The 16,829-nt window shown below is 40.5% G+C and overlaps 1 protein-coding gene across 3 annotated transcripts; it reads right to left on the bottom strand.

Moving 5' to 3' along the window:
• Nucleotides 1-457: 457 nt before the first annotated feature.
• LOC142971712 (ELAV-like protein 2) lies at nucleotides 458-14,994 on the bottom strand. 3 transcript variants are annotated; one of them, XM_076112342.1, is made up of 7 exons: nucleotides 14,923-14,994; nucleotides 13,987-14,227; nucleotides 8,989-9,092; nucleotides 6,108-6,261; nucleotides 4,358-4,583; nucleotides 3,699-3,737; nucleotides 458-2,471 (listed from the first exon to the last, which is right to left on the bottom strand). In XM_076112342.1, exons 1-7 carry the CDS (start codon nucleotides 14,992-14,994, stop codon nucleotides 2,141-2,143), a joined length of 1,167 nt encoding a protein of 388 aa, XP_075968457.1. In that variant the 3' UTR covers nucleotides 458-2,140. The 3 variants fall into 3 exon arrangements, with proteins under 3 accessions (XP_075968457.1, XP_075968456.1, XP_075968458.1); XM_076112341.1 differs by having other exon boundaries at nucleotides 13,987-14,230; XM_076112343.1 differs by lacking the exon at nucleotides 3,699-3,737 and having other exon boundaries at nucleotides 13,987-14,230.
• Nucleotides 14,995-16,829: the final 1,835 nt, after the last annotated feature.

Genomic DNA, 16,829 nt, shown 5'->3' on the forward strand with positions numbered 1-16,829 from the left:
AGGAATTGAGATAAGAGGGGTGGGAGGGAACCGTTCTTCATGCCGGACCATCGGCACAATTTGTCAAGACCAAATCATCGTTGAAGAAGTTACAAAAAGAAAAAAGAAATATTTAAACAATGACCGGTCAGGCATGAAAAGTTGAGTTTCTAACCCACGGCAGCAAGTATCACAACTCATCTAGACTTAAATTTAACTTTTACAAGTAACACAAATAAGGAATAGATAAACAAGAAAAAGCAGTTGCAGAGAGAATCCTCTAATGCAAAGAGAATCCCATAATGCATAGCACACCGCTCATTTAAGGGGAAGCATGACGAGTGTTGGTTTAAACACCGAGCAGGATGCAGGGACAGCGTCTGTCTGTTCAGGGCTCCTGGGACGGCCTGAGAAACTCTCGTTAGTGGAACCGCGTCACTGACCTTCCCCCCCCCCCCCCCCAAAGTGAATCAAGCAATATACACCTTTGTACGATTTTAAAGACAGGTTATATGCATTACAATAGATGTATAGATATATCTATACAGATATATCTATACAGATATATAGATATACGAGTATGGAAACAAAACAAAAAAAACTAAAATAGTTCAAAACTGTGGTTTATATCCATTCTTTACCACATAAATATATATCTATAATGTTTATATATAAAAAACAAAAACATGTCTATAGGTTCTTAATAGCTTTTTTTTTGTTACGAAGCGAGACTATCTACAGACCAAACAACCAACATATTTGATGCACTGTAATGCTCGTCCATGGGACAACAAATCAAGTATTTCAACTGAAGGGAAACGGAAAAGTTAAAGATTAATATCCAAAAAGAAAATACCTTACGTACTCCAAAAAAAAGAAAACGATATATATTTATATATCACACACTGTCCGATGAAGAACTAGAACCAAAAGAAGTCGGCCAAATACTCAACATAAAAAGGAGTTATTTACAAAGCTCAGGAGTAATCCGTTCTGTTCTTAAGCTGCTGCCTCCATTGTCCTCGATCTTTCATACAAAGTATGTAAAAACCCTTATTGGTTGATGTTGAGACAAAAATCAGTCTAATGATACATCGTAGGTACACCAGAAGCTCCTTCGTCTGAAGGCAATCCTACAGGAAGAACTGATTTTTATCCCCCGTTTACCTTTTAAGACATCTCCACGTTATAATTTTGCATGCACTTTTTTGCGAATAAACCTTTGTATTTTTATCAGTTTCCAAATCAAATCGGAAAGGGAGTTGCTAGTTATATAACAACCAGGATGACAGGGGACCCACAGATGATTTTACAAATGAAACCAGCACTGCCATTGATTCTATAATCTAAAGATAATACAAAGATCTCAAAAGGTATCTTTTACATCATAAATCTCCCCAGAAATTTCAACCACTGCAAACTTTCCTGTAAAGTTCAAAAGCTCACAAGGTGTCATATGAAGATATTTTTCAAAGTATCCAAGTCAAAATATTTTGTTCCAGGTCCAGTAAAAAGTTTCTCCAAATTTTTCTTTTTATAAAAATAGATGCTTTTTAAACCCACATCAAAGAGGTTATTAGCTCTTTGGCAAGGTACTGCGTTAAGATTCTTTTTTTTTTTTTTTTGTCTTTTATCCATTAAGTTTACAATAAGCAACATTATGCAGCCAACCAATAACCAACTCATATTACAATGAACGGAATACTTACAAAATCAACAAAACTGCAAATAGTTCAAAATAAGTACTTGCTAACCACTGAAGGCATAATGCACCGAAGGCAAATCAGGACACGAAAACACAAAGAAAATCACGACACGTAACCTCACGAGACTGACTGTTTCAAAGCAGATGTGCAACTAAATAACAAAAAACCTATAGTAACATTTCAGATGGTCCATCTGTAAAGACAGCGAGATAATCCAACATCACAGGGATTACAACCTGCTGTATTTTTTTCCTGTCCAAAGCATATCGAGAAGATTCAAAGCGTAGCGATGAAAAAGAAAAAGAAAAAAAATTACATCGGACGCTAAATTTTGTTTTTCTTCGTAACACTGACTTACAAAGCTGTTTTTACTAATGTAGAAAGTTACGGTCAATGCGCTTCCATTTTCTGTTTCCGTTTTCTGCCGAGTTTTCTAGAAACAATCTCAGTGGGTATCAGGCTTTGTGTGTTTTGTTGGTTTTGAACGAGACTTGCAGCACTCTGTCCCCGAGGCGGTATCCATTCAAGCTGGCGATGGCCACGGCCGCCTCGTCGTAGTTAGTCATGGTGACGAAACCAAATCCTTTGCACTTGTTTGTGTTAAAGTCGCGAATAACCTTGACGTTTGTGACGGCACCGAACGGCCCAAACATCTGCCAAAGGATGCTCTCGTCTGCATCCGGAGCCAGGTTGTAGACGAAGATGCACCAGCCAGTGCCTGCGTGCCCCGGGATGTTGATGCCAGCCAGGCTGGTCACCCCATCGATGGCCATGGGGGAGAACCGGCTGTAAAAGACCACAAGCAACACGGTTCAAGGCAAGAGACACAATGAGGATGGAATGGAGATTTCTTTACAAGACAGGAGAGTCTGCCAACAAGCCTAACAGAATGTGACTCCGTCTCTACAGAGATCAGCACCAGCCGCGCTTCACGCCGAGTGTTTTCATTGCTTCTACAGTCGGAGATATCGCCCTGCTCTCATTTCATAAAATCAATACAAGTTGAAGTTATGAACTTGTGAAGTTATCTTATAAGTAAATATTTTTCTTCAGCTGAACAATAATAAGTCGGCCTCGTCAAAAGAAAGGCGACCTGTAAGTTTGACTGAGCAGCAAACAATGCAGCACACAGACAAGCATTCAGTCAGTTATCTCTTATTAGAGTTGGAGATTATAAAAACAATTCTTTGCTTTTTGAGCTCACGATGAGCCTACAAAGAAAGGGCCGCGGAGTTATTTACTCAAAAACACAAAAGGGCAAATTTGAACGGTAAATAAGTTGCCATATTAAAGTTGCCGTTGGTGCCAAGGCTAATGAAAAGCCACTCAAAAGCACTGGCTTTTGGCAAATGTGGTATTGCAGTTTAAAGAAACGAAATTCAAAGTGCATGGAAAGCCTATGAATTATTGCAGCAGGTGTCACATAAGATTAGCTGCTCCAGTTGGCCTCTCAGGGAACATCCACCATGACAGGTGTGCTCCCAGCATCAAGGACACGCAGAGAGATTTGGCAACGAAGACGTCAGCCAAAGAGCGGGGCAGAAGAGAAATCACAAGTCTATTGTCGCCGGTGACGGGCCTTTGAGCTTTCAGGGGATTGGACTTCAATCATACTTGAGGAAGGCATTCTTAAAACTGAACTTTGACAAACTGGTATCCTGGCAAATCCTGAAAGACATCTGACGCAACCAAGTTTTAAAACAGGACAAGGCTGTCCATAATAGATCAAGGTGAGAGCAGAGAGCTCAAAATACAAGTATGCAATTGTGTGCAATAGCAAGCAAGACATTCTGCCCTTTGTTATGTAGACAAGCAGCGTAGACTTTAATTTAGACATGTGACATTATGTCAAGATTAAAGCATCCCTGACCTTATCCAATAGAGGCACTCTCCTTATTTAAGGGAGGGACATCAAATAATTATCAATCAACATTACACTTGAAGCGCAAATGACTCAACTTGCTCATACTTAACTTACACAACTGTACATTCTGTAAATAAGAATAGAATTACCTTTTGACTCCATAGGCCATGTTCAGCAGGTTGTCCAACCTTCAAACCAAACAAACAAAGCCAAACACACATTAATGTCAATACAGAAGGAAGCGTTTCACCACGTTAATGATGCATTTTGCCAGAATGACAGATGAGTAATATTTTCTGATGTCAAAATAAAGTCAGTTCCATTCAAGGGATTTTCGAGACCATCATCTCCTCCTTAACCTGTTGACTGAACGCGTTTATCAATATTCAACCTATTAATACACAACAGAACCATATTTTTAAGCATGCAACTTAAAAATGTTCCATGAATTGTGATTGTTTGCATACAGTACCACTGAGGTCAATCAGTCAATGGCCACTAACTATGCAAAACTTTCACACCATCTATTGATTTTTTAAAACTCTTTATGTTTATCAAAATCTGCTCGAACCCAATTGTATCATAGGCCGACATCTGCATCAGGGGAAACACAGCAAAGTTAATATGGGTCGAAATAATTCTGTCCAGAGCATTGATGAGCTCCACACAGAATATTTTCCAAGTACTGTGTTAGACAATTTAAATGCTAATTTGAAATAGCCTCAGAGGGTCAGACTCATAAATCACTGGCAGTATTTACTCGGCTCGGCACTAATCAGATTGACATTTTTCGGTGTGCTCCTTTTACCTGAAGCGTTGGGCCTGCTGTGCGAGGGGTCCTGGGTACCTTCGATTGGGCGACTGATACAGCTGGGACAGAAGTGCCTGGCTGGTCTTCTGGCTCGGGTTGTTCGCAAACTTGACCGTGATTGGTTCGGTGGCACCAGGCGGCTTCTGGCAGTTAAGACCCTTGATGGCCTCCTCGGCCTCAACTCGCCGATCGAAACGAATGAAGCCGACCCCTCTGGAAACGCCTGAGGAGAGAGAATTAACATAAGATCAGTGGCCGAGTTTCTCTCGACAGCCATGAAAACATTCAGTGACGATATGCAGCTTGAACTCCACCGACGCGGCTTAAACAGTAGTTCAATGCGAGAGCAGAGAGGTTTGCTGTAGCAGGCATACAATTATCAATCAGCAAAATTTGAGGTACATAAAAACTGGAACTTAAATACATTTCTATACAACGGAGCACCAAAAGCACAAGTGAAATGTGTCACGGGAGAATAAACATGGGGGAGGTGAAGAAGTGGACTTGTTTTGACAGAACACCAGCTTTCCCATCGTGGGACGTTGGCAGGCAGCAGGTAGAAAGACCAAGTCTGAAGACCGTGACATGCACGGACTGCCCAAGACGGCAGAAAGAGAGAAGAGGAGAAAACACAAGGTAAGAAACAACGTTTATCTAAACATCACCTCCGAGCAAACTTCACAGAAAGATTAGTAGCATTACACTAACTGCTGACGATACATTTCTGTGTGTAGTGATAGAAAGTGAGCGTTATCATCTAGCTAGAGTACATTATTTTTTAGATTACTTGGCTAGCTATTTTGATCAAACCCCACCGGCTCATAAACCCTTTAAATAGATGATACCCAACAGATCTTATAAGTTGATTTAAGCATCAGTCCTTTAACTTATTTACCTCTTGGAACAGCCACGCATGTCTTTCGCTCTTGGTCTTGTTTCTTCCTGCTGCCTGCCAATCAGCCTTGAGCATCAGTATCTTTACCAAGTCAAAATGAGGTCCATCACTCCAGTACCACATGTTGCTTGTGGTACCACTTTTTTTTTTTGCTGGTTTCTTGTTAAGTACATTTCTCTTATGGTATGAGCTTATGCATTCCAGTATTTGATTGAGTGCATTTCTGTTTGTATTCTTGTATGAGTTCTGTGATTGAGAGCCACTGTAGTAGAAAGGCTTGGGGAAGAACGAGTACCTTTGGTTGTTCCATTAACTGAAAGATTTCTCCAGAAAGATAACCATTCCCATTATGCATGTCTGAAGGAATATTATGTTTCTGCAGCATACGGGGACACAACCACTGGGAAACGTCTCCGTTAGACGTTCTGCTTATCAGTGTTTCATAAGGGTTCTGCTTCCACATGACAGTTGAGATATAGAGAATATAACTTCTCTTCATGCATTTCGTTTCTTGTCATGAAACGGGCATGGCATGTACACCTTGGGGGACGGGAAGAGAAGGAGGAAGAAAAGCAAGGGAAGTTAAGTGCAGGCAGAAGGGAGACTGGAGGGGAAAAGAAATTATGAAGCCTGGAGTCCTGCCACTTAACACCCATTTCCTATTCTGTCCATCTCTGCATATTTATGGACAACTGTAGTTAGAAATGACATTTTTGGTGATGTACCACCACCTCTGATGTATTTCTCAGGCCTGGCTGTTTGTCTTTGCTGGGGAGTCACTACTGGAAGCAGGTGAAGAGAAAAGCAGCGAGGGGAGGGAGGGGGGGGGGGGGGCTGTCATGTCCTACTCACCAGTCACCTGGTCCACCAGAATGCGTGAGGTAATGATGCGTCCATACTGAGAGAAGAGCTGCTCCAGTTCTTTCTGAGTCATGGTTTTTGGCAAGCCACTGACGTACAAATTTGCATCTCTGATGGAGGCGGAGCTTGGACGCGCATAGGAAACCTACAGACGGAGACATGACCACCAGTACATTACAGACAGTTTTGAACATGCATACTTCTCATGCAAATTCGCTGAGATCAAGGCAGGTTATTCATGTTGGGTTTTCTAAACTAACAGAAGCAGAGGAGCAGACGCTGTGACCCATTTCTACCAGAAAGGAATTAAACACTAACTGGTAATTAGCGGGACTGAGTTTTCTTTAAATACAGTCATGCTATGAAATCAACATGTCACTGTTTATGACACATATATTAATATCACACCTAATGCCTTATGCAAAACAAAACAAAAAATACTTAGCTCAAATGTTTGTATCATATTTCAGTATATTGATGAATGCATTGGAATTCTCAGATAGAGCAACAATTGCTTTATTATAAGCGTTTGTACTTAATGATGCAAATATGAATGCGACTGGATCCATTAATCAATTATGTTAAATGCAAATGTTAAAAATAAATTTACTCCAGGTGGCACAACTACAGGCAAAACCGGTCTGCTCAAATCTTGTAAAGTCTCAGTTTGAAACCAACGCTGTGAGACTCCATGAATATATAGACAAAGGAGAAAGTCTGGAGAAAATAGACAAATGGAGTTCCTGCTAAGAATTGAGATCAGTGTAAGTTGTAGCGCACACACACACACACACACACGCACACACACAGCTGGTGCCTACTACAGCAAACATCTCTGCTGACATCGGCTGTTTGTGGCTAATAAACAGACAGAAAATCCGCTGCACAACAATTTAATTCACTCAAATAAAACAAAAATGTGCTTCTTGTTCAGTCTGAACACACCTGAAGAGAACCACGCTATTGTCAGAGTGGACTAAATATTGTCACATTTTTAAGGAGCATTACGGTGATACATTTGGTTCCTGTGCGCTTACAAATGTACTCTACATTAAAACATCTATACCAGGTTTTCTCCATTATTATTGTTTTTATAATCATCATTAGGGTTCTGCGTTTGTCCCCCTATATATCGACTCTCATCAGCTAAACGAACAGTGACGAATCAGTCCGTCAAGAAAAAAGTTAAACTTGCACATTTTTGTCCATCAACTCAGTCGGAGACGTGACGGAGACGGATGCAGCGTCAGGCCTCTCGAGACGGCTCTCATTTAAAACAGAAATTGATTATAACGTGCACATTTCTATGGACAACAGAGCAGCGTAGCTGCCTACTAAAAATAATCTTGCTCATTTCCTTTTCTAAATTCAGGAGATATTTGGAGAACACCCAGCACCCGGCTTGATAAATATGCAGCATAAATCAACATTTGTCCATAAACGCAGCCGAGTAATTGAAAATGGGGCGAGACAAGAGAGTTATCTACCAGGACCTGCGGATCAATACATCATCCATCCCTGAGCAGTCATACATTATCATTTTCAGTCATACAATGAGATGCAGAGGGACCCGGTTAGCCTAAATGTAACAGCTGAAGTGGAGAATGGCTAAAGGGTGGTTTATAGGAGGACTAAGCGAGAGATCACAGAGGTCATGAATCTGCTGACATGAACCTCGCCTTCTCTTTCGTCCGGTGGCTCTATGTTCTTGCCACTCGACTGTCAATAACCTAAAAAGCACTACAGCTGCATTTAATTACAGTGTCAGGCATGTTAAATGGTCCTATAACAAGTCCTTGTAATCTTTTGCAATGGATCACAGGAAAGAAAAGAAATGTACATTAAAAAAAGAATCACTCACTATAATTAAACCTTCCTTTTTGTACTCTCGGATCGATAAGAACTCCAATTGGTCATCCACTTTGCAAAGCTCACCCTGTTCCTGCCCTGCAGGGCAGGCTGACAAAGTGAACGTGAAATCTAAAGCTCACGGTCCACAGCCAGGCAACTCCCGAGCTCTGTCTCATCCCTGCCTCGCCTTCACACTTCATTTGATGCTAATATTTGCAAAGTACATTCCCCTACCTCACTGGGGTTTATTTGCACTTCTGACAGAGCAGCTAGATATTTTGGGATGTGTGATATATTTAAAAAAAAATGCTCCTATGTTGTACTTTCAGAGGTATGAAGTGCGGAAGAGAGGTGGGGAGAAAGACGCGTTCAGTTTGCTTCATGAGAATGAAGAGGTACGGCTCATCTTCAACTTTCAATATAGTATTTAGGTGTTAAAAACAGAAATAATCAAACATACAGCTCACGAATTCTGTGCAATTCAACAAATTTTCAGAAGCAAAACGTGTTTTGCCCACAGACACTTTCATGAATACCCCTCTGCCCGACGTGTGAGAAGGGATCTGGCAAGCTCCTGGTAAGACCAGTGGAAAGATATCCAAAAATCCTGCAGCACTGTATGAAGCAAATCAGTTTCTCCACCAGCACATTGGGTGCTACATTGCCTGATGAATGCTAATGGCAGCTACCTCCCTGTAAAGGCATACAGCAGTGCTACAGCACATGCAACCATAGAAACAGTTCTGCTCTACTTGAGGCCAAGGCAAAGCTGCATGTACCCAGATTAACAATAGGCTCTTCCCTTTCCACCACACATTTCTCCAGCCTCATTATGCTTCCGACTCCATCCCAGAGAGCTAGACATGAACGGCATATCTTGGATTTTTGCAGCCAGTCGTGAATGGTAACTGATTTCAGTGAGCTGTGTATGACCGTCTGATTAGGTCGCTTATTGGAGATAAGGGTGAACACGGTAATGCCCGTTAGAGATTAAAAAAACAAACCACGCATGACATCTTACCTTGATAGTTTTGGTCTGAAGTCTCAAGCCATTTAAGGTATTGATGGCTTTTTCTGCATCCTTCGGGTCCACGTAATTCACAAATCCATAGCCGAGGCTCTGCCCTGCAACCACAAGAGCAGAAAACGCATAAAACCTCACACCTAATAGAAACTGAAAAGTGACGACTAAACACAAACACCACAGTATATATGACAACTAAACACGGACAAAACTGCCTTTTAGGAATCATGAATGCAGTGTTCTCAAGGAATAAATCACAATCAGCAACACCAGGGTATAAAAATAAAAGTCGGTTATTTTTTCTCATTTGGCAGAGCATGAAGAGCACAGGAGGTCACAGGCCTATTTCCAACATCTATTTGGCTCACAACCTACAGTAACTTCACAAACTAACTCTCGTATTAAAAACGACAGGCAATTGCTCCGCTTTTACACCAACTCATCTCTGACACGGCGCAGTAGCCGAGGCTCAATGCGTTCCCCTCCCTCCACAGTTTATCTCTAAAATGTACAATAGATTGACACCCACTCTTTATGTGCACAGAGGCAATTCAATTTCCTCCACCCACACTGCCGGGTCTCTCTGCAATTCCATCGCCGGTCAAGTTCACCAGCTCGAGCCGCTTCAGCTTATTAATACAGTACGTAAGCAACTTGATGATTAAATCTGGTTAATATTTTCCACATACGTCAGTATCGCACTCATGCCCAAGACGCGTTTTCGAGAGATGAGTGATGGTGTATCCGTGTTGTGATGGGAAATTCACAAGAGAGGTTCTTATTTCTTCATTACAAAGACTTTAAATTAAAAAATGTTCTTAGGTTTTCATATTGGCTACATCAGCTCCTACATGTTGAAGACAATCAAGACTATGAAATACAAAACACTGTATGTAACATCGTGACAATACATGCATTTGAGAAGTCAAAACTCAAAGTATGTTAAAACAAGAAGACATTTGTGTATTAATTTAGGGAAATAGACATCCAACTGTCAAATATTGCTTGCAGCATTGCTATCTATTTAGCTTCACTGTACATCTGAACACCCTGTATGCATCCATGCTGGCTTTATCGTGTCTCACCACCATGAGTCACTGCTCTCATGCGTTCTTCAGCTGTGATCAAGTGAAGTTCATAAACTTAATTTCACCTTGAATCCCAGGGACTGTTATAGCCGGGAGAAACATGGCGAGCCTTTGAAATGAGCTGGTGAAATGACACTTTTGCTTAAGCCTGGCAGGCAAACCGCCTCCCTCACTGTGTTCTGCTCTACATGGTGCATATGTGGGCACGCTATGCCCTTATAGTGATGTCTTCCTATGGAACGTCTAAATAGCCGCTACATCTGCTGCTATGACTGGGGGGGGGGGTGGGCCTCAGCCATGTTTCTATAACAAACAGCTTGCTCACTTTCAGCCGTCATTAAGGAGTAGAGGAGACATGCTGGGATGCACTTTCAAACAGATAACTGCACCCAGCTTCCAGTAAAAGACTAGTGCTGCCCATAGTGGGAGGAAAATGACACAAAGACTAAGCTGCAGCAGCAGCAGCAGCCAAGGCAAGAACATTTAAAGCAAAGAAGAAGCACGCATCTCCCTGGTGATTACTTAATATCTGATGTAGCACCAGTACACAGATGTAGGCTGACTTAAATCCACTGCCACAGGGCCAAGGGAGAGACAAAAGCAACACAGTCTGGAGGGGATCGGGCTTCATGTAGAGCTGAAATTGAAATCAAGGCAACATTCCTAAGAAATGACTTGGAGGCTTTGAATAACAATTCCCCCCTCCCCAACTGATTTTGAAGTCAGTTTTTGCTCAACCCAATTCAAGCTTTTCTCAGTTAAAAATAACTTCAAATAATACTAGCTTAGCTGCTTAATATGCAATAGCCTGCTGGGTACTTAGTGCGGATGGGAAAAAGCTGGTCAATCCATTATCAATCCAACTGCACGATCAAATGGGTGCATTGACGAAAACATCTGCTCAACAGCAGGGATCAATGCCCTTTTTCTGCCTCCGCCCTGGGATTAAAAAAGGAAAAAAAAAAAGCAGTTTCTACAAATGTGACATAACACATGAAGCAATAATAAGCACACTGAAACTTAAGCGACTGTCAGAGCAACAGCAGTAACATTATGTTTTAGAGAAACAAGTTTGAATGTGTTAAAACCTTAAGTGTCCTGTTTAGAAAGTATCTACTGCCACAGAACTCACTCTTTCCAGCTGGCTACATTGGTATTTCTTTGATCAAAAAGGCAATTTGTTTTTATATGGCTAATTACTCTAATAAGATCACTGCTGATGCTAAGAGCCTTTGGATTTGTGCCGTAAACAAACCCCATCTACACACTTGGTTTCTCTGAAGATGCCGGTGCAAACTGTCATTCCTCATCCAATCTAACAGAAGCTCACATTCTGAAAACAACGTGAAGCGTGTGTAATTTATATACGCTGCTTTACTGGTTGAATACTAAAAAATACTAAAAAAGATTACGTTTAAACAGAACTGTTGACTTGAACACATTAACTAATTCTTATGTCCCTGGTAGCAAATACCTCCGAATTAAAATCGTTTGGATTAGATTGGTGTAGAAAAGCAAGATTGTCTATCTACTACCATCTTCTTTTTTCTGCTTTTCATGAAAACTTTAACTTAAAATTGTTAAAATCACTTGTGTCTATAAAAAAACAAGGTGGCAAACATGGCACCATAGAGGGAAAACGTTTGTTTATCCATTAATGGGTCACATTACAGATCACCTAAAAGACCAAACTTGATTTTAATCTGAATCTACATTTCCACCGCCTGACTTTAGCATCGCCTCAAGTCCTTTTCACTGAGAAGCAGGCTGATTTCAAACAACTTGTTTCATTCATTTCCTTGCACTTAAATGACTTTGAGTGCTATGTTCACACGTGCTCCACTAAATATGCAACCTATCAAGCATGTTTTATGTTCAATCACGCGAGCAGCCCGTGCTCCACACCCGTTGTAAAACGAGGATCACTCGTCAATTCAGCTCAGACCATTTCACACGTCAACAATCAAATGCATTTCTTGTATGCATGACTACATAAGGGCATGTATTTCATGCAAGACAACACACTTGACAATTTCCATCATTCCAGCATGTCAAAAGTCTAAATTCAGTAAATGCATAATGATAGCACCCCTATGCCTTCCATCTCCACAAATACACCAATCTTGGTGTGTGGTCTACCTCTTGCCACCATTTGTTTCCAATGAAATAAAACATGAAAGCTTTAATAATATATATACACAACAGTTACACTGTGAGAAACCAAATGTGCTACCGCTTAGTTTTTAAAGTTAGTTAGTTATTTGCTTCCATAAAAATATTGCCTACTGAAAGCCTGAACGACGGTGTAGTGTGGTGATAGAAGCAAACGGAGACAGTTTCTAAACATACTTGGAGCACTTGACATTTTTAGCAGCTGTAGGAAACATTAGTAGGGATGCAAAGGATCACAAAGCTCATGGTTTGGATTGCATCACGGCTTTCAGTCAGGGATCCCATGAGCTTTTGGTTATTGGTTATTATTTGGTTATTTTGCTGCCAACACGGATTGCTGATCGTCAATGTGCCATACCGGCCGATGCATTGTTTTTGTTGTTCGTTTTCAAGGTTCCAAACTATTCTTTTTCACCACCGTCAAATATCCTTTGAACTGTTCAAGTCTGCATGAACCGTCAAAAATTCTAAATATCCTTTTACTTTGTGATCGTCATCTATAGCGGTTATTTGCATAAAAACACACAAATCAAAAGATTAGAAAATAAGAGATTGTAATTTCATTCATTTGAGACATCTTGGCTTTGGTAGATTTAATTATAATCTGCTTAGAACTTGTGTTAGGAAGTTAAACAGGTAATAATTCCCCGTCTAATATCATTTATTATATTGCTGTGAAAACCTCTCATCCAAAACAACTGTAAATATTCAAGGTTATCGTTAAAAACTACATTTTACAAGTACTATTTTTTACTGAATCGAGAATGAACGCATCGCACTGTAACTGAATGGAACATTTGTACGTTGTTTGTACGCGCTGCCAACGTTACAGGTTTCCTCCTGACGATTTCAACACAGCATAATCAGGGATCGGCGACGACAAGGGGGAGGAGCATTGTGAAACATTAATCGTCATTTCAACACCAGATGCGGCCGGGCGCACATCTTCCATGTTCATTTAATGACGGCGAATACCTTGGAGTCTCAGAATAAAGATGATCCACAGTTACTGAAGTTCTAGCATCTCAGTTCAACAGCGCTTCTCAATAGGAGCCCCCAGCCCTCCAGACGCATTTCAAGGGAACGATCTGTTCATTGAGCCAATGACGTTTCACGACCAAGTGCAAACGAAACAGACGTGTGTATAAATCCTTAAAAAAGGCAAATAGGCTCATGTGCCGGACCATTTGAGTACGCTATAAGAAGCAGATGGAAGAAGGTCGAGGTAACCTTGATCAAAACAGCGAGCAAAAGAATCAAGCAGCTTCAGCTTCATGATCTACACGCTCATGTCACACTCGCAATCTGTGTCTCTGCCAGATGCATTCCTCTCATTAAAAATAAAAATGAAATAATTTGCAAGTCATCTAGCTGCCCAAAAATAAGGAATTAAAAAATGCATGTAATCTGTGTCTTGAAATTTGCACAGTAAAGAACCAAGAAATAGCCTCTGAGAGAAGCATTGGTGCGTTTCTAAAATATAGCAATAAAAATACATCAGTCAATAAAGACAGTGGTTGGTATTCTTCATAATGTAATGCTCGATGCATGATCATACTGTGCATGCATAAAAATAAGTTTATGACTTAACAATCCTGCCTCACTGATTGGGTTTAATGTTGTTATACTTTAAACTTACATTAAATGTATTTTATATGAAAAAAGGCTCAGAGCACATATTAGTTGTCGAGTCAAAGTGAATAAACAGCCATAGCAATGAAAATGGTTGCCTTACCTGTGATTTTGTCTCGAACTAGTTTACAGGACTCAATTTCTCCGATGCTCCCAAACAAACTCTTCAACTCCTCCTGGGTCATGTTCTGAGGCAGATAGTTGACTATCAAGTTAGTTTTACTGTCCTCTATGCTCCCTGACTCTACAGGCGAGGAGCAGTTGTTTGACATTGTCGAGGGCCCGTTGCTTGTGTTGTTGCAGGTCGGCCCATTGGAAAGCTGTGTTTCCATTGCAGCAATTACCTGCTGAAGAGACAGAAACAAATCCAGTCAAAACCACGTGGAAATTAGACATCATCATCCAACAAACAACCAATTGAAACGTTGTTTTGTTGGTATCCTAACTAACTGGAATATCATAAAGACATCTAAGTTAAAGGGAACATACAAGTCAAAAGACTGTCAGACAAAGATTCCTCGTGCTGTTTTTTTTATTGTGCATTAACACACTTCAGTGTAGCATAAAATAAACATTACAGGGCATTACATGTTCAGAAAGATACTTCTTCCTCAGAAGAGCTTAGGGCATGCTTTTAAAATATGCAAATGTGTGACTAAAGCGTAGATGTCTGACCAAGTGTGAAACGTTAGATCTTAGAGTGCTACCACAGGTGGTAAAAAGAAGTTGAAAATAGACACAATTAATTCCCTCTCTGCTGTTCATGATGGCTGCTTTTATTTTCTGGGCAAACAGATGAGACTTTCTACTGAAAAAGTAAGTCTATTAATCTGTCAGAAGCTCAACTATTGATAAAGCAATATTCAAGATGGTGAGTAAGTAATTCTGGGAGATGACTTTAGACCATACCAATACCTGAATTCCAAATTGAACATGTGATTCATTTGATTCGAGGGTCAAAACATAACAGAGCTAGCGTTGGTATGGCCTGAGCATTGAGACAGAACGCAAAGTATTTCAAGAGAGAAGAGCCACAAACCCCAGTCCAAGGCTCAGGCGCCCACGAACCACTTCTAAGCAGAGAAGCCACATCGCACAGTCTCACTGCCATGTTAGTTTGGTGTTGCCGTCTGAAAATGTGGACACAAAAAGGACTTCACGTTAGATCAGCATGAACAAAAGCAACAGTCAAGAGGTGATTACATGTCATTGTTGGAGAGTGGGTCACGTACGAGCTTAAACCAGGGAGAAGCAAAAGGTAATGTTTCACTTAAGTCACAATTCATCTTCAGTAAGGAGCAAAAAGCAGAGTGTTCAGTCAAGAGAGAACCTTGGCCTCAACACTGACAGCAAGCATGAAGAATGGCAAATTAGTATAATGGATAAGAGCGCGGCACAAAGGTGATCACTGAAATTGGAAAGTACAAATCAACCGATCTGCTCCGATTACTTCCATCCTGCAATAGAGCGGATACCTAAGTCACGCCGACATATCCTGCATTTTTAATTCAGTCTTTAGCACACAGGCACACAGGAAACAAAGCATTACAACTTAATCCACAGTGAACGGTGACTCCAAGTTTCCCATAAGCCTTAAAGTCATACTTTAAAAACAAACCACAGACTGGTTAGATCATCAAGGTGAGACGAGCCAGCATTCACCAACACAGTGGCAAAAAGAAAACAACTCATATTACCCTTACGAACTAGGTAAGAAATCTATATTAATACTCTATAGTGAACCAAAGCAAGTCTTATCACGAAACACAATAACTAGTGCACCATATTTACATTACCATACATTAAATGGGTTCAAATTAAGAGTAAAATGTGTCACAGTTGACGATAAATATAGTATAAGTTTTCCATTATTTGGGTCACATGCTGCTATTTACACAAAATCCAATGATTTGATTTGTCCACTACACAAGAGTAAAACCAGCCACATACAGCAGCGCCACCATGCTCAACTTTTTAGGAAAAACATAAAACAATTGTGCTTTTTCCACTATAGCAGCTTCTTAGGCTGCATGCTTTAATACAGCACAGATGACTGAGCATTTCGTCTTCTACTTATCAATTTGTTTCACCTTGTCGGGTGCACCTTGGGAAAATGTCAACCTGCAATAACTCAAATGCAAATTGATTTTCTCTACTCAAGTGATGAAAACAGCATTGCAAATTGTGCACTGAACAGGTTTAAACCGGATCAATATTTCTTAGTGGAGCGCTTCTCAAACTACAGCCAATGTGCCGTTTTAGTGTTTCAACATACTCAGCCAAAGGATAGGATAATGGATGAATTTTAAAAAAAAAGGACACAATGCGAGATTCAATTATTTATGCCATCTTGATTGCTTTTTGTCAAAATATCTCTGCCACCTAAAACACACTGTTCACACTGTGGTCCATAAGTATATGCACAATATGTCAATAAATTCCTTGTATATACTGCTTTCACACATGCTCCATCTGATATTTTTCTTTTACACATTCAGGTAAAGACTTTACTCCCAATAGTATTTGATAAACCTTGATAAAAGAGGATCCCCCTTGATTTTTGAACAAGCCATTTCCTGTATTTGCTGCTTTTTTCTCCGATAGTGTTTCAACACTGCCACATCTCAGCTGTCGCCGTCACGATGTACATAAAACGCACGTGAAATGACAAACTGCAGCAAACAGCTCACTGCAAGTCAGATGAAACAGCTGTAGATCTGCTCTGGACCCTTATTCGATTAGAAAATAACCGCGCCCCCGGCTTATCCGAGTGTGAAAACCTGAAGGCGTGCGATCAGGGTTCACTGCGATAGCTTGATTAAAAATGACAATGTATGCAACAGTGTTATTTGTCTAGATATATTTACTCTCTGTGCACAGAAGAACACCTGTCAGTAGGGAGAATGTGTTGAGCTCATAAGACACTCATCAGGATTGTAAAGAACA

This window comes from Anarhichas minor, unplaced genomic scaffold, assembly GCF_050575085.1.
Source record: "Anarhichas minor isolate MPS153535 unplaced genomic scaffold, ASM5057508v1 ptg000049l, whole genome shotgun sequence".
Lineage (NCBI taxonomy): Eukaryota > Metazoa > Chordata > Actinopteri > Perciformes > Anarhichadidae > Anarhichas > Anarhichas minor.